Below are 23,558 nucleotides of genomic sequence, written 5' to 3'. Positions count from 1 at the left end.
CAGACTCTAACTTGTCAACTTATCGAACAAGCCTGTTTGCTCATCCCTGAAAAATAGGAGCCAATACTTCTGATAATCCAGCAAGCCCATTCCTAGAAATGGACACAGCTGGTCCCTGCAAGGTCAGACTTTGTTATAACCCACAGCTCTGCTGAGCAGCGGGCCATCACAAAGCCACACCTTGCCCCAAATCCTCCCTTGGTTAGCACAGTGGCATGACTTTGAAAAATGATCATTTAAAAAAATCCTTTAAGAACAATACCACAGTTTAGATCTCTACTTCACACCATTCATTAAAATATACTCCAGTTGGATTAAAGATTTCAAAACCAAAAGCAAACTATAAAAATAGCCAGAAAACATACAAGTTAAGCAACTGCAGCTCAACTGTCACCACCTCTGCCAAGCCCTTTCCCTGGCTCTGACCAGGCAGTGCTAACTATCTCAGAATGACGAGTGAGCCCTAAAGTCACACAAAAATGAATACATGAGGCAATATGAGCTTCTTCAAAGCAACCAGGAGAACCAGCCCACTCAAGGTCAGCTTCCACAACCACATTACTTATACGAAACTCATCAAAGCTAAGAGGGATTAATGGTCTGTTGAAGGCTGGAAATCCTACGTCAAATTTCCCTGAAAAGCAAGGGCCCTGAAGAATGCTCAAACCATGAGGCTTTTATTCCCTTTTTGATTCTCTGGACACATAAAAGTTTTTGTTTTTCAACTCTCAAACGGCAGATCATTCTGGTGCTTTGGATATTTTAAGACCAATGAGAAAGGACTCATGTTAGAACACTAAACCTAAAAATCGAAATATTCTTCCCTGAGATCTAGGAAACAAGATGTCACTCTAACTACTGTTCCCAGGACTCAAGTGAACCCCCTGAGAACAGTAAGATATCACTTGCCTGACAAAAAGTCCCTGGAAGAGACTAATATCTCTAAAGAAATGGTTCTTGGTCAGAGTTTTCAAAACAGCTACTGCCTAGTGGCACATTTTGAGCAGATCACTGGGTGCAAACTGAAAAATATCTCTGTATAGAGAGAATTCTGTGGAATAGACAGGAGACATACAAGGCAGCTGTGCAAGAGAAAACTGGGTGTTTGGCTGTCATCCCTGTGAGAAAACAAGGTTCACAAAACAAACTTCACATGGCTCTAGCACTCCCGAACTACAGGAGGGGACAGATATCAACCCAAACACAGTGTGGACTGTAGGGGGGAGATTCTATTCCAAGTACCCAAAAGATGAGCAATGAAGAAGGGTCCCCGGGCATCTACAAGCTACCCTCACACTCAAAGCAGAATGGAACACCATAAATCTACAGTTGAAGGGACTAAAGATGATTTGTTTTTTATGCTTTCAGAGATATGCCCATGGAAAAAACTGGCCAGAGGCAATCAGAACTCTGGCCGACTGCCCGTCTCCTTGAGCCTCAGTTTCCACATGCAACATAACAGGGCTAGTCTAGACCTATGTCTCAACCTCATCCTTTCATTATTTTTCCCCCAAAGACCTCTTATTTTGAAGACTGTACACTAAGCTGCATTAACTGATTAATTTCACCAGCAAGAACGGCCCCATTGAGCTGATGAGAGCCTAACCATGGCATTCTGTAAGGCCCATTAGGCAGCAGGACGCCCAGGTTTCAGTCCCAGCCCTGCTGGTACCTGTGTCACCCCTAGCAAGCCACTGCTGCAACATCTAGGAACGACACACTTCTGCTGCAATGGCAGGAAGAGGGGGGCAGGTGCAATAACAATCAAAAGTCATCCTGTTGGCCGGGCGCGGTGGCTGGGAGGCCGAGGCGGGTGGATCGCTCGAGGTCAGGAGTTCGAGACCAGCCTGAGCAAGAGCGAGACCCCGTCTCTACTAAAAATAGAAAGAAATTATCTGGCCAACTAAAACTATATATACAAAAAAAAAAATTAGCCGGGCATGGTGGCTCATGCCTGTAGTCCCAGCTACTCGGGAGGCTGAGGCAGTAGGATCGCTTAAGCCCAGGAGTTTGAGGTTGCTGTGAGCTAGGCTGATGCCACGGCACTCACTCTAGCCCGGGCAAGAAAGTGAGACTCTGTCTCAAAAAAAAAAAAAAAAAAAAAAAAAAAGTCATCCTGTTAAAGCAGCACCATTTCTGGCTTTCTTCCATACCTCATTCCCACACACTTTTGTAAGAATTCAAGATTATCATTTTAGATAACAATTACTGCTCTTTATAGAGAGATCAAAAGATATAAATCAGACAATGAGAGGCATGAAGCAGAGGGACTGGTTGTTCCTCTACTTTTAGCAAAGTGGGGCGGGTGCGGTGGCTCATGTCTATAATCCTAGCACTCTGGGAGGCCAAGGCAGGAGAGTCACTTGAGCTCAGGAGTTACAGACCAACCTGAGCAAGAGCGATACCCTGTCTCTACTAAAAATAGAAAAAATTAGCCAGGCATGGTAGTGCTCACCTGTAGTCCCAGCTACTCAGGAGGCTGAGGCAGGAGGATCACTTGAGCCCAGGAGTTTGAGGTTGCAGTGAGCTAGGCTGACACCATGGCAATCTATCCCGGGCAAAGGAGCAAGCTGGGGCTTTTTTGGTTTTTTTTTTGGTTTGTTTTTTGTTTTTTTTTTTTGTTTTTTGAGACAGTGTGTTGCTTTGTTGCCCTGGCTAGAGTGAGTGCCATGGCGTCAGCCTAGCTCACAGCAACCTCAAGAACTCCTGGGCTTAAGCGATCCTACTGCCTCAGCCTCCCGAGTAGCTGGGACTACAGGCATGCACCACCATGCCCGGCTAATTTTTTTCTATATATATTTTAGTTGGCCAGATAATTTCTTTCTATTTTTAGTAGAGACAGGGTCTCGCTCTTGCTCAGGCTGGTCTCGAACTCCTGACCTCGAGCGATCCGCCCGCCTCGGCCTCCCAGAGTGCTAGGATTACAGGTGTGAGCCACCACACCCAGCCAGGCTGGGGCTTTTTTGTCTCAGAAAAAAAAAAAAGTGTGCCCCTCTGGGCACAGGGTGTGTGTCTGTAATCCCAGTTACTTGGGAGGCTGAGGCAGAAGGATTGCTTGAGCCCCGAGTTTGAGACCAGCTTGGGTAATGTAACAAGATCTCATCTCAAAAATAAAAAAGAAAGAAAGAAAAAGAAGAAAGAAAAGTGGGCCTGGAAATACTCAAGAACTGCTGAGCTACTAGGATGCAAGGAGTTTTCTGCATATTTATGCCTTTGTTCACCAAACGTTTATGTACCATACATGAAAAGACCCTCAAAGCCCAGGCTTCATTACTGAGGAGGGGGCAGCTGCCTGTGCCTGTGCCCAGCCCCTCTTTCTCATCCCCAGGCCTACAAAGCAGCTCCCCTTCCCTTTCTGCCTGGTGTCACTGAATCAGTTCTTGCCACCACTAGTGAAGACTCTCAGCAACCACTAATCTCATCTATTCTCCATCCTTATCGTCTCCCAACTTTTCTTCTTCATTACTTCTTGGATCGCCTGTCAATTTTTAGCAGGCATCTTCAAGCCTTTGGAAATTCTCAGAGGCTGCTGGTTGTCCCCCAACGTTCATTTTCCTTTCCTTCCATGGTAAGAGGAACCCTAATGCTCAGCCAAGCACATGGCCCTTAAGGAGGGACATTTCCCAGCTTCCCTGCAGTTAAGGACATGCAACTGAGTTCTGGCCAATGAGACGTGAGCAGAAATCGTGCACTTTTTAGGAAGTGTTCTTATAAGAAAGCAGCAGGCCTCTCCTTTCTCCTTCCCTCCTTCCTGCTTACTGAAATACACAGAAATGGCGGGAAGTCTAGCAGCCATCCTCTACTGTGGGTGGAAGCCACACACTCAGGAGGGTGGAAGAGCAAGAAAGAAGAAATCTGAATCCTTGAAACCATGAAGCTGCTGGAATACCAACCTCCAGACTTCTTTTCACATGAGAAAAATATACTTCTGTCTTGCTTATTTTATTATTTTTAGTTTTCAGTCACTTGCAGTTAAACAGGGCATGGAATATTTTTTGGGATATAAGACAGATTTTGCTGTAATGTTTAAAGAAACAGGTTATAAACACATTGTGCTAGTTATTTCATAAGGGAGTAGAGGCTAAAAAATATCACAAATAAGAGCTTAGCAAAATCCATAAAATGGCAAATGTATATACAAAGGTTTACTGCTCAAAAAAACTTAGGTCTCATCACCTTCTAAGATGACAGCCTCTTCTATAAAATGATTACTGGGCCATTGTGAGAAATACACACGGGTGGGATAAACCAAGTCCCCCCCTTATTCTACTTGACACCCCCATGGTACTTAACACTGTCCTTTTCTTCTTCCTCAAAAACTTCTTGCAGGCTTTGGCAGCACACTACCTCCTGGCTCTTTCACTGGTTTCCTACCCTGACTCCTCCATCACCAACCTGCAACCAAGCACAGGCACTTTCCAGGTCAGTGGTCAGCTTCTGCCCATCTAAATGCCAAGAACAGAAGCCCAGAATTCACGAGTGTCGTCCATCGAGAGGAATCATTTTTATCCTTCACTGCCTACACAAAACCAAACCAAAAACAAAAATCAACAAGAGTGTTGCAACTACCTGCTTCTGTGTTGTAACACCAGCTTGGTCTCTCAAAACTCAAAACGTCCTGTTGAAGACAGCAGACCCAATATCCCACGGAAATGAATGTCGAATGAAACCACAGCCTTAGGCAGAAACAGCAGGGGAAAGGGATCATCAGTGGGTGTGAGATTTCAACAAATTTCTGGGTGACGAAATAGACTGAAGAGCTAAGATGGATGAAATAACACAGAAAATGCAACCAAGGCAGAGGAAGTAGCAGCCTTTGCCCTCTGAAACCCTGGAGAAGCTCTGGACCAATATCTGACATATGGGATGGTGATGAGAGCAAAACTAGGGATTGTAACAGAAACTGAAGGTCTACACACTAAGACAACCATGCAAGTTACAAGCTCCACTCCCAGACTCATCTACAGAGAACATGGTTATTCCCCTAGTCCAAAAACTAGAAGGTACATCTGTAAATAAACCAAGTAGACCATCTGGGTTAACTTAAGCTTCCAGTGTGAATACTGGGCCCCAGGGTAGAACTCTCCTCATTCTGGGATTTGGGGGTTCTGCTCCCCATCCACTTAACCTAAAATGGAGCCCATTAGGCAACAGGCTCCATCTAAGTAAGCACTAAGAGGTCTCCAATTTCCACTCAAGAGAGAGGGGAACTAAGACACTGCTGTGTGTCTCCCCCATTCTTGCCTTGTCGGAATGAGAAAGCTTATTTGGGTTATCCCGCCCACCTTCATCCTGTCCCTCCTCCACAGTTGTACTCGGAGGGCAGAGGGATGACAGATGACCCTTTCATGCACAGTCACCAGACCCAAGGAGACTAGTGGGCATCAAACTGCCATGCTGAACACTCACAATGACTAGTGACAGGGCGGGGCTTCGTGTGGCCTTCCTTGGGGAGGAGGTAATGTGTTCTGCAAGCCAGAGGGGAGAGGACTGGATCAAGCCAGCACACCCTGTAAACCCTCCCCAGTTAACATTCCCATGTATAGGAGGGAAGACACACACAGTCTGTTAATACGCAAACTCCACAGAATGCAAGTGATCCAACAAGATGGTTTCAGTCAAGTCAATGTTTATATATTTTTGAAAAATGTATATTTTGTCTCAAAATCCATCCAACATTTTTAACAAAACAATGTGTGGGCAAAGTTTAATTCCTACTTCTGGGAATATACTCAAAAGAACTGGAGGCAGGGACTCAAACAGATATTTGTACACCATGTTCACAGCAGCAATGTTCACAATTTGGACTGTTTGCAGTTTGAGACTACTACAAAGAACACTGTGTTGAATGTTCTGGAACTTATCTTTCAGTGAACACATGTGCAAATTTCTACTGGACCATCACCCAAGAGTGAAAAGGCTTGATCATAAGGTCTGTGTACATTTAGCTTTAGTAAATATTGTCAGTTTTCCAGAGTGATTGTACCAATATACTCCATTATACCAGTATGAAAGTATTCTGCTTGTATACTTTATAGTGGTAGTGTATTTCACATATTTGCCAACCCTTAATATTTTCATTCTTTTTAATTTTCACTAATTTGGTGGGTATGCAGTGGTATCTTATCAGGAATTTTAATTTGCATTTCCCCGATGACTAACGACACTGGGTACCTTTTCAAATGTTTACTGACCATCTACAGTGCCCATTTTTCTAGTAAGTTGTCTTTTTATGTATTTGTTTTAAAAAAAATTCTTTACAGATTCTAGAAATGAGTCCTGTGTCAGATATTTTTTATAAATATTTTCTCATTGTCTGTGGCCTTTCTTTTCGCTCTCTTAATACTACAGTTCAATAAAAGAAGTTCTTAATTTTAACATACATAGCACAATTTATCGTTTCCTTTATCATGCTTTTTGTACAAGGACTTTTAAACATCACCATACCATTATCACATCTAAAAAATTAACAATTCCTTTATATTAAATAGCCAATATTCAAACTTACCCGATAATTTCAATTTTCTCTTTATTGTAGTTTAATTGAATCAGGCTCCAAATCAGGTCTAGAAATCATTAACATCCTTGAGTCTTTTAATCTATAGGTTTTATCCTCCGTATCTATCCCTATCTCTCCTCCCTCTCTTCTTTAAATAGAGGAAAACAGTGTATGAAAATGAAAATGGAAAAACTCAAACTGTGTTTTTCCTGTTGTCACACCACAACGACAATCGCAGAAGACTTCTGACCAAATGTGTGGGGGTTGCTCCCCACACACCAAGCAAGCAATCGATCCTGCAGCGGACACCAGCTGGGTGTGCTCCAATTCAATTCAGACTCTATCTCCCTGGAGATAGCCTCAGAAACCACAGGTTGAGGGCTCAGTCCCACAAAACTACCCCCTCCTTCCCACCACCCCGCTTTGGGGTTAATTAATTAACTTGTTAGAAAGCTCACAGAACTCAGGGGAACACTTACTTACATTTACTGGTTTACTACAAAGGGATATTTTAAAGGATACAAATCAACAGCCAGATGAAGAGACACACAGGGCAAGGTCTGGAAGGGTCCCTAGCACAGGAGCGTCTGTCCCTGTGGAGCTGGGGTGTGCCACCCTCCCAGCACACGGGTGAGTTCTTGTTCACCTTCCCACACACCTCAACATGTTCAGCTATCAGGAAGCTCCCTGAACCCTGTCCTCTTAGGCCTTTTACAGACACTTCATTAGACAGGTATGACTGAAGCACAGATAACCATATAGAAACGGGACTGAACAAAAACTGTATGCTCTAATACCAACAGACTGGGGAAACCCAGCGAGCCCTGTCTGTTCAGATTCTTCTCGGCCTCTCTCTACAGCATTCCTTCCCCCGGGGTATGGGGTGTGCCAGCCTCCCAGCCTCACTGAGGGTCTTACAGCCTACAGTGAAACAAGATGGGTCAGAGAATTTCTTTCTGGCCAGCTCCAAGACAGAAAGACAGGGGAAGATTCCTGCCTTGGGGAGAAAAAGGAACAGGTAAAAGGAGGGCCAGAGAGAGATTCTGTTTCCTGAGGCCTGCTTCTGAAGCCTAAAGTGCCCCAACATTGTAACAAGCCAGGAATCATGGACAAAAACCATACCACAACATTACAGGTGCCTCCCTGCCACTTACTTACTAAAGTGACCAGGTCATTTGTCAAGTAGTGCTTTTCCATGTATTCTTCTGTCCCTTGAATTTCCTACAAACTAGCGCTTAGAACTATAGTGTCTTGATCAGGCTCAAGCGTGATTATTTGACAAGGTTTCTCCATCAAGAGGTACACAGTATTTGGCTGTCTCTGTGATGGTAGCAGTATCTATGATTATTGCCTTGTTCTATTAATTCATCGGAGGTTGGGAAATATTAATGTTCTTATTCTATCACTTCTTTACCATTTATTCTATAAAGAGAAACTTTCCCTAGTCAATTATTTGATTACTCTAAGGTAGAATTCATATAAGAAAGAAACGATAATGCCTCAGAATAACTCTGTAAGGTAGATACTATTCTTGGCTCCATTGTTCAGATGAGAAAACTGACACAAATCAGTGATAGGGCTAGGATATAAATCAAGCAGTCTAACTCCTGAGTCTATGCCTATAATCACTAGGCTATGGCGCCTCTCCTAAAATCAAGAAACAAGTGAATACTCAGTATTACTTTGCAAGAAGGAGAAATGACAAAGACAGACTCTCATACTGTTATGGTGGTGGCTACAAATTTGCTACAGAAGGAAATATATTAATTGTATCAAAAACCTAAACAATGTACATCCTTTTTTGGGTCAGCAGTTCTAAACAAAGGAACTTACTTAAGAGTATCACCTTGTGTGCAGAATGAATGTTTACAAGGATTATTTCCTCCAGCATTGCTTACAATAGCAAAAAACTTCAAACAAGTTAAATGGAACTGATTGGTTCAGTAAGTTGAGGTATAGCCCCACAACAAAATGGCAGACCACCATTAAAAATGATGCTGGTGGCCAGGCACACATAGTCCCAGCTACTCAGAAGGCTGAGGTGGGAGGATCACAGGAGCCCAGGAGTTAGAGACCAGCCTGGGCAACATAGCAAGACCTCATCTCAAAAAAAAAAAAAAATTATGCTGGATTATGAACAACTATAAGCCAACAAATTGGAAAACCTAGACGAAATGGATAAATTCCTGACCATATATAACCTACGAAGATTGAACCAGTAAGAAATAGAAAACCTGAACAGACCAATAACCAGTAACTACATTGAATTAGCAGCAGAAAGTCTCCTAATAAAGAAAAGCGCAGGACCAGACAGATTTACTGTTGAATTCTACCAAAACTTTTTAAAGAACTAACACCAGTTCTTCTCAAACTATTACAAAAACTTGAAGAGAGGGGAATTCTTCCTAACTCATTCTCCTTGGCCAGGAATATCCTGATACCAGAACCAGACAGGGACGCAACCAAAAAAGAAAACTACCACCTAATATCATCCCTGATGAAAAAATCCTCAACAAAATACTAGCAAACTGAATCCAATATCACATCAAAAAAATAATACACCATGTTCAAGTGGAATTGATCCCAAGGATACAAGGATGGTTCAACATACGTAAATCAGTAAATGTGATACATCACATCAACAGAACGAAGAACAAAAACCATATGATCATCTCAATAGATGCAGAAAAAGCATTTGATAATATTCAACATCGCTTCATGATAAAAACTCTCAACAAATTAGGTACAGAAGGAACATATCTCAACACAATAAAGGCCATGGCCTGTGGGTTTATGACAAACACACAACTAAGATCACACTGAATGGGGAAAAGCTGAAAGCCTTTCCTCTAAGAACTAGAACAAGACAAGGATGCCCACCTGCACCACTCTTACTCAACACAGTACTGTAAGTAATTAGCCAGAGTAATTAGGCAAGAGAAAGAAATAAAGAGTATCCAGATTGGAAAAGAGGAAGTCAAACTGTCCCTCTTTGCAGATGAGACGATCTCATATATAGAAAAAACTAAAGGCTCCACCAAAAACCTCTCAGAACTGATAAATAAATTCAGTAAAGTTGTAGGATACAAAATCAACATACAAAAACTAGTAGCATTTCTATAAACCAATAACAAACTATCTAAAAAAAAAATCAAAAAAGCAATCCCATTGACAATAGCTACAAAAAAATATCTGGAAATAAATTTAACCAAGGAGGTGAAAGATCTCTACAATGAAAACTATAAAACATTGATGAGAGAAATTGAAAAGGCCACAAAAAGAATGGAAAGAAATCCCATGCTCATGAATTGGAAAATTAATATTGTTAAAATGACCATACTACCTAAAGCAATCTACAGATTCAATGCAATCCCTGTCAAAATACCAAAGATATTCTTCACAGGAATAGAAAAAAAAAATCCTAAAATTTATATGAAACCACGAAAGACCCTGAATAGCCAAGCAACACTGAACAAAAAGAACAAAGCTGGAGGAATCAACTCCTTGACTTCAAAACATACCACAAAGCTACAGTAACCATATTGGTATAAAAACAGACACAAGCCAAGTACAATAGCATGCGCCTGTAGTCCCAGTTGCTTGGGAGGCTGAAGCAGGAGGATCGCTTGAGCCCAGGAGTTTGAATCCACCCTGGACAACACAGCAAGACCGGGTTTCTAAAATAACAAACAAAAAAACAGATACATAAACCAATAGAACAGAATAGAGAACCCAGAAATAAATCCACATATTTACAGCCAACTGATTTTTGACAAATGTGTGAAGTACACACACTGGAGAGGGGACACCGTCTTCAATATATGGTGCTGGAAAAACTGAATATCCATAAGCAGAAGAATGAAACTAGACCCCTATCTCTCACCACATACAAAAATCAACTCAAAATGGATTAAAGACTTAAACATAAAACCCAAAACTATAAAACTACTAGAAGAAAACATAGGGGGAAACGCTTTAGGACATTGGTCTAGGCAAAGATTTTATGAATAAGATTTCAAAAGCACAGGCAACAAAAACAAAAATAGACAAATGGGATATATCAAACTAACAAGCTTCTGCACAGCAAAGGAAACAACAGAGTGAAAAGACAACCTGTAGAATAGGAGAAAATATACACAAACTATTCATGTAACAAGGGACTGATATCCAGAACATATAAGGAACCCAACAACTCAACGGCAAAAAAACAACAACAACAACAAAAAATCCAATTTAAAAAATGGGCAAAGGATATAAACAGACATTTTTCAAAAGAAGACATGCAAATGCCCAACAGATGTGTGAAAAAATGTTCAACATTACTAATCATCAAGGAAATGCAAATCAAAGCCACATGAGGTATCATCTAACCCCGATTAGAATGACTATTATCAAAAAAACAAAAAATAACAAATGCTGGTGAGGATCCAAAGAAAGGGGAACTCTTATACACTGTTGGTAGGCATGTAAATTAGTATGGCCATTATGGAAAACAGTATGGAGGTTCCTCAAAAAACTAAAAATAGAACTAACATATGATCCATCAATCCCATTCCTGGGTATCTACCCAAAGGAAAGAAATGGATATGAAAGGGATACATGCACCCCCAATGTTTATTACAGCACTATTCACAATAGCCAAGATATGGAATCAACCTAAATTTCCATCAACAGATGAATAAACAAAATGTGGTATACATACACAATGGAATACCATTCAGTCATAAAAAAGAATGAAATCCTGTCATTCATGGCAACATGGATGAACCTGGAGGACATTACATTGAGTGAGATAGGTCAGGCACAGAAAAGTGAATGCTGCATGTTCTCACTCATATATAAGAGCTAAATCAAATTGAGCTCATAGACATAGAGAGTAGAATTTTGGGTATTAGAGGACAAGATGGGTGGTAAGGAGATGTAGGTTAATGGATAAAAAGTGACAGCTAGATAGGAGGAATAGGTTCTAGTGTTCTATAGCACCGTGGGGTAAATGATTAACAATAATTTATTATATATTTTCAAAGAGCTAGAAGAGAAAATTTTGTATATTCATAACACAAAGAAATGATAACTGTTTGAGGTTAGGGACATGCTAATTACTCTGATTTGATCATTACACATTGTATACATGTACTGAAATATAACGCTGTATCCCATAATATGTATAATTATTATATTTTTAAATGATGCTGGGTTAAAATGTTTAAAAACTTGAACGATGTTTAGGGTATATTCTATAATAAAAAATGGGTTATAAAATGGTAGTACACATAGTGCAGGAATGTATGGTGTGTCTAAAAAGAAAGGATACGCATCAAAACATTAAGTGGCTTTCTCTAAGTGGCAGAATTATGATGATTTCTTTTTGGTGCTTCTACAATGAATACATTTTATTTTTATCTGTTTCTTTCATAATTGAAAGTTTGAAATACTATTTACAAAGAACCTTAAGGATGTGGGGCAATGCTTTTGACAGCATAAAAAAGCACGCTACCTGATTACACACAATGGCTCCTGTTACAGCCATGTGTAGCAGCAATATTTGTGAGAGACACAGATGTACACATTTGAACAACGTTTGTTTCTCTGAATGACGGGATTGTAGACAGATTTTATTCTCATATAAAGTACACACTTCTGTGATTTTTATAATACTTGCCTGAATCACTTCTAACCAGAGACAGTCTGAGATAGATTTTGAAAAAAATGGACTTAAATAGGTAGAAACAGGGTAGGTGGCAGAAAAACAGCACATTTCGGGACTAAGAAATAGCAAGAATCAAGATCCATGACAGAGAGGTACCAAGCAGGGGCAGGGGCAGGTTAAGAGAGAAGGCTACAAAGGATCTTAAGCAAAGTTTAAGTGATAAGAAAAAGGGGTCAGAATTCTATCCTTTTTTCTCATAATTCATATGGTAGCTTCAGAACTGACAGAAGATACAAAGAACACACGAACTAGATAGGGCCCTAGAAGAGCAAATCCTGAAGGGAGGGAGCTCAGTTAGAAGGGTTTACAACAGTACAATCATTAAGTTCTGAAATCTGTGAAATGTCCCTGAGTCACAGACAGATAAGGATTCCAGGTAAAAGTTTACCACAGTGCAAGCATTAAGTCCTGAAATCTTTGAAATGCGCACAAGGCACAGACAGATAAGGAATCCAGGTAAGGGTTTACAACAGTGTAAGCATTCAGTCCTGAGATCTGAAAATGTGCACCAGCCACAGACAGATAAGGATTCCAGGTCACATCTGGTTAGAACCTGCATCCTGGCCTGGGCAAAGGAGAAAGAGGACTAGTGGATTTCAAGCCAGAGTAACTGAGTGATCTGTGATTCTATTTGTAGAAGAAAGGAAACTGGAGGAGGAGGGTAATAGTAGAGTGAGAGAACTCAGATTTGTGACAAAGCAAGTTTGTGCTGACTGCGGGACATGCACCTAGGAATATCCTACAGACCGCTGAAACCACAGGTCTAGCAGGACACAGACCGTGGGGACACAGCTCTGCAAGCTGCCCACTTAGGGGTCTGGTGTCAGTGATAGACATCCTCTCGATGTCTTAGACCCAGGAGCACAGAGTGTTGCCCACAAATCCCAGGTGCCAAGGACTCTTTCAAAAACTCGGCAAAGTCTTCACAGAGAAGCTCCACGCTGGACCTGTGGTGACCCAAAGGCAGCAAATCAAAAGGACATCTGATTTTGGTAGGTCAGGTCAGGTCCTTTCACACAGAAAGCAGCCTTCACAAGCATCGCAGCCTGGCGTGGGGGCTGCCTGCAGGGAGAAGTAGGTAGGAGAAAGGAGGCCTTCACCGTGTACCCTTTGTTCCCTTCAAATTCTGAACCCCACATTCCCTAGGGTCAAATACCATAATAAAGTTTAACTTTCTTTAAAAGGTTACTCAACTTGGCAGGCCTGACGCCATCCCCACTGTTGGAGCAAACAACGTGAGACCAAAGACCAGTGACTGGCATGGGGAGCTGCCTAATGGGTGAGGAGAAGGCATCTCGCTACTATCCCAACCACATGACAAGACTTGGAAGGCAAGAACTCTGCCCAAAGCCAGAAACAAATCAGTATGCTTTCAAGGAGACCCTGGCAAAATTAATAGTCAAGAGTCAGTATCTGTATTGTTCCAGAACTAGGGGCAGGCTGATATACAAATGGCCCATAAAAGAGACACTGACATGCAAATTTTTTCAGTTTAAAGATGATTATTTGCACTGTGAAATGAGTTACAAAATTCATTTTAAAAGTTTCTCAGAAACATTCAAAATTACATGATTTCTTAAATCAGTAGAGAAAAGGTGGATTATTTGGGAGTCAAAAATGGTATAAAATCCTGAATGTCCTCATGAACACTGATATCAGCCCCTCTCAAAGATACATAGACTGTACACAGCAAACACTGGAGTCAGTGAATGTTCTAAGGAGAAGAATACTAAAATCTGACTTGATTATTGCTAGAACAAATGGTTCTCATCCGCAAAGTAATTTTTCCAAGCAGCCTCACACATTGCCCTGAGTGAGGCCCTTTGCAATCTTCAAGCTCTGCTCTGGGAGTACCTTTCAAGGATACCCCAGTGGGCGCTCCCAGGATGTGCTTACAAATTTATAAATCACCAGTCATCCAATAACTGGGAAAATTGGACCTAATTAACTTTCTCTACCCCCCCCCAAAAAAATATTTTTCACAATTTTACAGAGTGTAAAATATCCATATTCACTCTCTGAGACCTTACTTTTTTTTGCATATAACATTTTGAAAGACATATTTTTGCTATTTTTCTGATTTTGTAGGCAAATAAAAATAGGTAATACTTGGGCATTTTATCTATCAAAGTTAATCAATGCAGAAGCTTTTAAAGTCTAATTAATTCTATACTCTTGAAAGCATCATTATGTAACGTAATGGGGAAAAAAACAGAAATTAAATGACCTTCATACTATTAACTAGTCAGTCTCTAACCAGCTGTGTAACCTTGGCAAATAAACTCTCTACGCTGTGGTATCCTCTTCTGTAAGATCACCTCTAGTCCTAACACCCAGTGAGAGCAATTTTAACATTTTAAAAAGATATTAAACTCTTTTAACAAAATACCATATTAACTTGTGCAAATGTAAAACATTTTTATTTCAGGAACAGCTACCTTTAAATATTTATAAATTGGAAAGTAAGTTTTGAAAGAAGATTATACTGTTTGATCAACATATATAAGAAACTTAAAATGCTCGGTTATATGACAAATCAATCTTTTAACTCGTCTCCCTATTTAAGTCTGAGAACCAGAGTTAAGGTTTACTGAGTTTTCATTTCCCAAATTATTTCCCAACATTAAAAAAAAAATTGTGAATCTTAAATTCAGCTCAAAAAAATTGTTTAGAAAGAAATAAAACACTTCTCCTACACCTGAGGTAGTCATAGCTCTTAAAATAATATTTTATTATTTCAGTAGTTCACTCTCAATGTCTATCAGAAAGCCATTTTTAATTATTCATCAGTGTCCTGAGATATATCATAGCTAGTACTATGAAAAAAGATAATTGCATACAGCAATGCCCAGTGGTCCTTCTACAGTTAAAGCTTAACTGTGATTCTGAGTACTGAAAAATTCAGCAAGAAAATAAACTGAAAAGAAAAGTCACAGAAGGCTAAGCCCTTTCTATAATACTTTCCTTAAAAGGTAATGAATATGAATGGTTTCTCCAAACACATATAACTTGAAGATTTAAGCATCTTCCAAGAGTGGAAGGTGAATATTAAAGTTTTTCCTATAAAAATCTATTTTAACCAGTAGCAACAATAACTAACACATTATTACAGTGTGACAAGCTCTGCCCTAAACAAGTAACAGGCATACTCATTTAATCCACATGAATATCCTATGAAGCACATACAATTTCATAACCCCCATGTTAAGGATGGACAAACTAAGACTTACACAACTTAAGTGATTTGCTCAAAGTTACACAGCTTCTAAGTGGCAGAACTCAGACTGAAGGTGAATCTAACTGACTTAACCACTATCTTCAGCTAAAATTTAAACCTTCCTTTCTACATGATGTCACTATTTCCTCTCCACATTGGTTTCATCTACCTAGAAAGGAAGCCTTGAAACAAATAAAGCTCTAATTTAAATAGCACAGCAACATCAAAGTAAAGCAAAAAACCCCAGAAACTTCACTCTAACTTCCAAAACAAAATCTCCTGAAATGCCAACTCAATCATAAATTTTAAGATGACAATCTTTTGGACCACATTTCATCCTTCTCTTTCCTAAGCTCCATTGGAAAACCATGGTTGGCCAGGAAGAGGATCATTCCCAAAGCTTAAATTCCAAGTTTTTTAGTTTGGCAACTATACTGTGCCTTGAGACTTTAATATTATAAGCACAGTTCCCAGAGGAGAACATAGCAATTGGCTTTGAAAATTCCATTCTAGGATGCTAAATATAACAAAATACCTCTGACTTTTATAAATAAACACATTCCCCAGATAATTTTGATACTAATGATTGTCTATTTATAAGATAGTTTTGCCACAGCAGTTAAGCAACTGTAACATTTTGAGAAATCTTTCAAATTTGTTCCAGATCTTTTAAAAAACTGACTTGAAAATGGTTCTCTGGATTCTTCTATGTGAAACAAGAAATTTCCCACTTCACAATTCATTTCCCTAAAAAGACAACCTTGTTTTATTATTTCTAATTTCCTTGGGTTCTAACACAAGAATATTGGCAAAGCCAGAATCATAGAGGTAGATTTTTTCCAAACTATGAAACAGAATAAATCAGGATTTTTAAAAATTTTACTATATATATTCATCAAAGGCAAATAATGCATTTCATGGTTTTTAAAATGTGCCCTTATTAAAAATCCTATATATGACAACTCAGAAATACTAAATGATAGGGTGAAGGGCTAATTGCCTTATTCTGGACTAATGGTCATCAGATTTTTAACAAAATGCACAGCAGCTATTATTTTAGGGAACATGCAATTAGTGGACATCACAACCCCAGGCATTCTGCCATTGTATAAGTCGTATAAGCAAAGTTATAACTATTAAGGCACCTTTAGCTGGACAGCTCCTCATGTCCTCCCTACATAAAATATGGGATGTGAAAGTAAGAATCAACTGGCACTTTATTTTTGAGGAGGAAGAGCTGAGTAGAAAGAGTAGAAACCTCCTTTCACCTCATAACCCCATGGTTGTTTTGCTTTTGCTTTTTTTTTTAAACATGTCTAATTATTGCAAGTAAGTTAGCTTTCAAAAATATAGCCCACCAGCTATTTTCACGCCTTCCTTCTTCTCCCTCTTTTCACACCTTCTAGGCCCTTCTAAGTATCATGTCTCTGCAAGTGACTCCTAAATCTGCACCACTGGCCCTAAATTTTCTCCAAAATATGTTCTAAAAATCAATATAGACAGTTCTCCTTGGATGATCTGCTGACAATAGCAATAACAAAAAAGTTGTTTAAAACCCCATTATCTTTCACCCAAAACATTCCTCCTAGCGTAACTGCTCTGTTGACATTCTGTCACCAAACCTGGTGCTTTCTTCCTTCTAGGTGTCTCCCAAATGTCCCTTTGCTCCACTAATCTTTCATAGGCTACATAAGCGGGTGCTGTGGGCCTGGTATAAGGCAGCAGGGATTGGTGGGAACAGATGATTCCCAGCTCCAGCCAACCATTAACCATTTCTAACCATTGGTGAGAAAGCAATGGCAGATCCTCCGATTATCCAAGACAGGGAAGAAATTCAGATTGTTAGGAGAAATTTTCTGGTCTTTAAGGCAACCTGTGGGCCAAAGAAAACATCTGCAGGTCACCCACTGGCAAACCCTGAGTAAACCAGTCTCCAGCATTCTGGTCCAGATTCCCTCAGTCCATTCTACACAAGATCAATTTTCCAAATACATGGCTCCTGACCACTGCTAACTCGAAAAGCACAAATACTACTACAAAGTCCCAACCCTTATGCTGTCATTCAACGTCTACAGTAATACAACCACTCTCCACCAACTCCCCACACAAATCTTTCGCTTCAACCAAAGGAGTCTACTCGCCCATCCTTCACCCCCCTCCCGGCTGTGTCCCCAAGATGGCCTCCTTCCCACTCTCTGCCCCATCAGTGCCCACACTGGCGCAGGAAACAAGCCCATCCATCCGGAGTATACCCTCCAACACCTGCTGACTGAGAGCTGGTACACTGCCTAAGACATCTCTCTGCTCAAAGCAAACGATTTAACTTCCAAGAAGGGATTTAAATCTCCCAGGAGGCAAATCCTATGGCCTTGTCTTGATTCCCCCACCTTCCCTCCAAAAATGATAAAAATAATAACATTTTAATAAGGGAACGTAAAGCCCAAGTCGCACTCAGAGGAGTCGCCTCGCACAGAAGGCTCTGCGAGGTCTCCGCATTTTCACACCCAGGAAGGCCTCGGGGATGCTGGGGAGTGGAGGGGACCCCCAACCAACCCTGCGAGGCAGAGGCCGTGCTCAACTCCAGGCTTGCTCCTTCCTGCGCCCTGGGGGTACCACCCCAACCGGACACAGAGCCCCGACCTGCTGACCCCTGACGCGCGTGCCGCGGGGCCCTGGCACCCGAGGTCCCTCTGCGCTGCCCAGGCCCAGCCGCGACAAAGGGTCAGGGGACCAGACGACCCCTCTGCGCGCGTCCCCCGCGGGCCTCCGGGGAGCGCCGCGCCCACTCGACGCTGCCGCTACCTTGTCCTCGGGCGGTGCATCCGGCTCGTGGGCCACCCTCTGCCTCAGCTCGGTCATGTTGGAGACTCGGAGGCGACGTCGCCGCAGGCGAGCAGCGCAGCCGCCGGGGGGCACAGCTCGACGCGGGAACGCGCGGACTCTTTCGACCGGCCCCGCCCCGCCCGAGCGGCGCGCGGCTCTGCAGCGGCTCGCAGGCCCCTCCGCAGCCGGGCCACTAGCCCGGGAGCTCGGCCCCGCCCAGCACCGCCACCGCCCTTTCACCCTGGCCGAGCGGTCTACTGTCCCTAGCCCGGGCCCGCTAGCTCCTCCTCCCGGGAGGCGGGCTCGGAGCGAAGGCGCACGCGCGCCGCCGCCATCACGGCCGGAGAGATCCACCAAGGGCGCAAATACGCCAGGGAGGCGGAGCGGTGGGGGCGGAGCGGAGCAGAGTGGAGAGGCGCGCATTGGGCAGCAGCGTGAGGGGGCGGGGAAAAGCGTGCGAGCCCTAGCGAGATTAGCCAATGGGAGCTCCAGCTGTGAACGAGGATGGCTGGTGCCCTGTGTCCTGAACGTAACCGGATACTGAAAGCGAGGGGCGCCCCCCAGAGGCTCCAGCCCCACAAGTACTTGCTGCCTTCCGCTTCTAGTCCGCCGCAGCCGGGGCTCTTCCCTCATACTCTTAAATAGACGTTATTTAGGCTCTGAATGGAGAGGCCAGGTGAGCCGACCTGATTGAGAGCATTACCACTTATCACGTGATAAAGAAGTGAAACCCAAACTTCAGTCTGCGTTGCTTTGCCAATCGGGCGCTAATTGAGTGCTAGGCACTGAGTTGAGTAATCGCTTTAGTTTGTCTAATTTAATCCAAACATCGCTTGGAAGTGGATATGATTGTCATTTTACAGATAAGATCTTCCTCAGTGTTTCAAATTTCTTGTCTTCTGGACTACTGAAGGACATTTTGGGGAACAGGAATGCTATCTAGCTTTGTTTACGGTGGATCCTCTGTGTACCTAACACGTCCTACGTGCTTTTTGAATGGATTTTAAAACTTTGAAAAGGAAAATGATTTAGCCAAGTTCTCTCCGCTAGAAAGTGCCTAGTAAGAGTTAGAACACAGGTATGTTTGTTACCAAGCCCACATTCTAACCACTCTACATACTGCCTGCCTGAATTCATTAAGACTTGTATTGCTCCAGCATCGCCTTCAGTGCTTCCTATTCTTCCTATTCGCTGCCTGGTAAGTGATGTAGCACAAGTGTAACGTAGAGTCCCGAACCTTAACCATCTTGTAATCTAACAATGAGAGGCACTTCACACAGAGGAGTTGCAATTCCCTAACTGGCAATTGTGACCTGAGCTGTGGGTTTGGGGGAAAGCAGGGAGAATTCTGAAAACGGCATTATATATTCCTGATTTCTGTATGAGTATATTCCTAAGTTTCTTTACAGTGCTTCGAAGTGACAGTAAAAGGAGTTTGGAGTAGCACTGAACTCAAGGTATATTTTGTTTCCTATTTAACAACATTGCACAAATACTTGTAAGGGTTTTCAGGGGAGAGGTACAGATGCTACTCTTCAGCTTATAATTTATTTAGAGAAAACTTTGCTTTTTGTGTTTATTTTGTCTTCTGTTGTTATTTATAATGCTGATGGTAATTTTAAAACTCATTTAACCTATTAAGGACTGTGTGACCACCATTTTGAACAATGTCGATGGTCACTTCTTGATCTAAAGACCAGAAACCTTTGGATAAGTTAAGCAAAGTTTATTATCTTAAGGACCTAGAAGGACATCACCACAGAGAGAGCCACAAGGTCATCTTCTGAGACAGGTGGAGATGTTAGTATCCTGAACCTCACCTTTAGGGGTGCATGGTTGTGAAACATCACCTCTGAGTGAGTGAGCATCACAGCAGTCCTTTTGGAAGCTCATCTGTTCCCTTTCAAATCCAGCCTAATAAAAGAAGGCTGGGAAATCAATACACATAGGTCAGAGTTATAGAATGCACAGTATGATTACTAAGATAGATAACTCCCTAAAATTTGGTCTGAACAAACTTATCTGTCATGCTCAGCCCTCCCAAACTAACTGAGCTCAGATCAAGTATATTGCTGAAGTCAGTGCTGTGAAGAACAAGGATCAGGTAGAAGTCATGCTTTAGGCCAGCTTTAGGGCCTCTCCCTCAATTGTAAAAAGAAATTAAAAGTAAAAATCTCCCTCCACCTCCAGCCCAAAGAAGAATTTTGTTCCTTTACATTACCTTGCAACTCTTCCTCTATTCCTGATTTTCTCTTTTGTTCCTTGTATTAACTCTTTATTAATTCTTTCCTCCAGGGTCATTTTTTCCAAGCATGGGTCACATCTGTACACAGAGATTAATCTTCATTGCACTCCTGGGTTAGTTTCATTATTTTTATTTTTATTTTTTTAGAGGCAGGGTAGCACTCTGTCATTATGGGCTCAGGGGATCCTCCTGCCTCAGCCTTCCAAGTAGCTGGGACTACAGGCAGGCCACCAACATGCCCAGGTTTTTTTTTTTGTTTTTTTTTTTTAGTGATGGGGTCTTGCTATATTGGCCAGGCTGGTCTCAAACTCCTGGCCTCAAGCGATCCTCCTTCCTCAGCCACCCAAAGTGCTGGGATTACGTGCATGAGCCACCATGCCCAGCCCAATTCTAAGGCTTTTGAAATACATTTCCAAGTTCCCATCAAAAAAATTATACTGGCCAGGCGCAGTGGCTCATTCCTGTAATCCTAGCACTCTGGGAGGCCGAGCTCAGGAGTTTGAGACCAGCCTGAGCAAGAGCAAGACCCTGTCTCTACTAAAAATAGAAAGAAATTAGCTGGACAGCTAAAAATATATATAGAAAAAATTAGCCAGGCATGGTGGTGCATGCCTGTAGTCCCAGCTACTCGGGAGGCTGAGGCAGGAGGATTTCTTGAGCCCAGGAGTTTGAGGTTGCTGTGAGCTAGGCTGATGCCATGGCACTGTAGCCCTGGCGACAGAGTGAGACTCTGTCTCAAAAAAAAAAAAGAAAAAAAATTATACCAATTTATACTCCCACTTGCAATATTTGAAAGTGCCTATTTATTTGAATCCTTTCTAACACTGGGTGTTAATGTGATTTTTATTAATTTGGTAAGTTAAAAGTCTATCTCTGTTGAATTTACATTTCTTCACTTATTAATGTGGCTAACAAATTTTGCTCATATTCACTAAGGCTGGACACTGGAAGCCAGATGCCTCTGGCTTTTTGTTTAGATGAATAAATTTCACTTTTCTCTTTATCAGTTTGAGTTCTCTGTCACTAAAACCTAAATTATACTAACCAATACAGTGCTTGTAGGCATATTGCAGTCTTAAAACTTACAGTCATTCCTGTGTTTCATGTTTTTTTTCCTTTTATAGTTAGAAGCACATAAGAACACCTCATAAATATTTACTGAAATATTTTTCCATTTCTTATTGGGTATACATTTATTTGAATTTGAATTCTTTAATGTACCCGGAATTTATTTTGGTGAATAGTTACTAGGAAGAGTCTATAACTTTATTCTTTTCTAACAGTTTAACCAATCATTTGATCAAAATTTACTTAATTCATTCTTTCTCCCACTGATTGAATGGTACCTTTACTATATGTTAAAGTGAACCTCTTAAAATGTAAATTGGATCATGTCAAAGACCTGCTTTTGATAACTTTCCCTTGCATTTATAGAGGGCCTACAAAGTCCTGTAAGATCTCACCTCTGCCTTTCTTTGCAACCTTATCTTGCACCACTCTCTCCATTGTTCAGTGTGCTCTGGGCACATTAGTCTTTGCATTCTACAGCAAACTTGTCTGAACATTTTCTAAGCATGCTGACCTTTGTAATCATGCTATTCTTTCAGCCTAGAATGCTTTTTCTTCTACTTTCCAAACAGCTAGCTTCTCTGGTAAAATACTTTCTCCTCAGAGAGGCTTTCTCTGACCACAGGTCATAGCCATTTTTATGTCCTCATTTCAACAGATTCATGTGCATCGTGGGTACCACATGGGTAGAGTTTAATTGACATTTAAAATGTTTTGAAACCCATTACACTGTGATTTGGCATTAAATCAAAATGTTATTACGTAAGCTGAGAGCACTGAAACAGAGTAGCAGAACATATACATTTGTTATTAGTGAAGCAACTGTTCTTCACTGAAGGAATAAACACATTCTACATTTTGCAAAGGAACTGAGACTTTAAGAGACTCAAGAAAGAAAAATACCCACAAATAGATGAAGCTGTATTATGTTTTGATATTGAGATATATGCAAAAAGATAGTCAATCACATGTAAAGCAAGAAAGTTCCAGCATCAAAGCTTACAAATGGGTGGCAGAGGCTTGCAAGAAATAACAGACAATAGAGTAGCACTCTTGAAAAATGCTGCATCAGCAACACCTTTGACAATACAGAGTGTGATATTATATAGAAAAACAGCAGTATCAGCAACTGAGTGGGAAACTGAATGTGGAGAAGTAGTAAGAATGCCTTAACCAATTTATTTTGTTTATATTTTTTATGTAGGCACAAGAGCAATATATGGTAAAAAATCTTTTTAAAGTCTAAACGTTCTTTTAATAATTACAAAATAGAAATTCTAAGTGATAAAACATTGTATAATAGTGTGAGTTTTATTTTCATTCTGGTGCTACATAAAATAATGGTACATCTTACATTGAAAGTATCTTAAATTCAGTGAAGTACGTATGTCTAATAGAAATGCCAAAGGGAGATGCCCTTTCAAGGTTGATGCAGTGCTTTAAGAGACTAACACAGAAGTGAAAAGTATCCATAAAACCCAAAGAAGAGGTTGTAAAATTCCTCTTTGGATCGTGTCTGAAGTCAGAGCTGAACCAGAAAAAAAAGAAGAAAGAAAGAGAGAGAGAGAAAGGAAGGAAAGAAAGAGTGAGAAAGAGAAAGAAAAAGAGAAAAAAAGAGAGAAAGAAAGAAAAAGGAAGGAAGGAGAGAAAAAAGTGCCAGAGGGAGAGAATAGAATAAGAAGATACTTGAAGTCATAATGATTGAGAATATTCTAGACTTGAAATAAATTAATCTTCAGTTCCCTGAACAGGATAAATAAAACTAAATCCATACCTAGATACATGGTAGAAAAACCAAACAATTTGACAGACCAAGATAAGATATTGAAAGCAACTAAAGAGAAATGTTGTAAGCAAAGCAAAAGAGAAACAAATCCCGTCCAACCTGTAACAACTGAAATTTTCACACAAATGAACACAGATTTAAAACTAAGACTGCTCATATCTATTGGTAGGAAAATAAGGGGAAATGAGCATGTTCATACACAATCTTGGC

At 41.0% G+C, this 23,558-nt stretch overlaps 1 protein-coding gene and 1 non-coding gene across 3 annotated transcripts in view; one reads left to right on the top strand and one right to left on the bottom strand.

Moving 5' to 3' along the window:
- CDS2 (CDP-diacylglycerol synthase 2) overlaps positions 1 to 18,610 on the bottom strand; it is a 57,806-nt gene extending 39,196 nt beyond the window's left edge. Inside the window, exon 1 of one of the 2 annotated variants that reach the window (XM_045529602.1) lies at positions 18,229 to 18,610. In XM_045529602.1, the coding sequence (XP_045385558.1) occupies positions 18,229 to 18,285 (57 nt within the window). In that variant the 5' untranslated portion in view covers positions 18,286 to 18,610. The remainder of the gene's footprint in view (positions 1 to 18,228) is intronic. The other variant, XM_045529601.1, reaches the window with a different exon arrangement.
- Positions 18,611 to 22,974: 4,364 nt separating this feature from the next.
- Positions 22,975 to 23,092, top strand: LOC123622959. The gene has a single exon (XR_006729696.1). It is a non-coding gene; the product is annotated as a small nucleolar RNA SNORA26 (small nucleolar RNA).
- Positions 23,093 to 23,558: the final 466 nt, after the last annotated feature.

This window comes from Lemur catta, chromosome 17 (genome assembly GCF_020740605.2).
Source record: "Lemur catta isolate mLemCat1 chromosome 17, mLemCat1.pri, whole genome shotgun sequence".
In the NCBI taxonomy this organism is placed as follows: Eukaryota; Metazoa; Chordata; class Mammalia; order Primates; family Lemuridae; genus Lemur; species Lemur catta.
The sequence above is the reverse complement of the archived record's forward strand: the minus strand, read 5'-3'. Positions and strand labels throughout refer to the sequence as shown.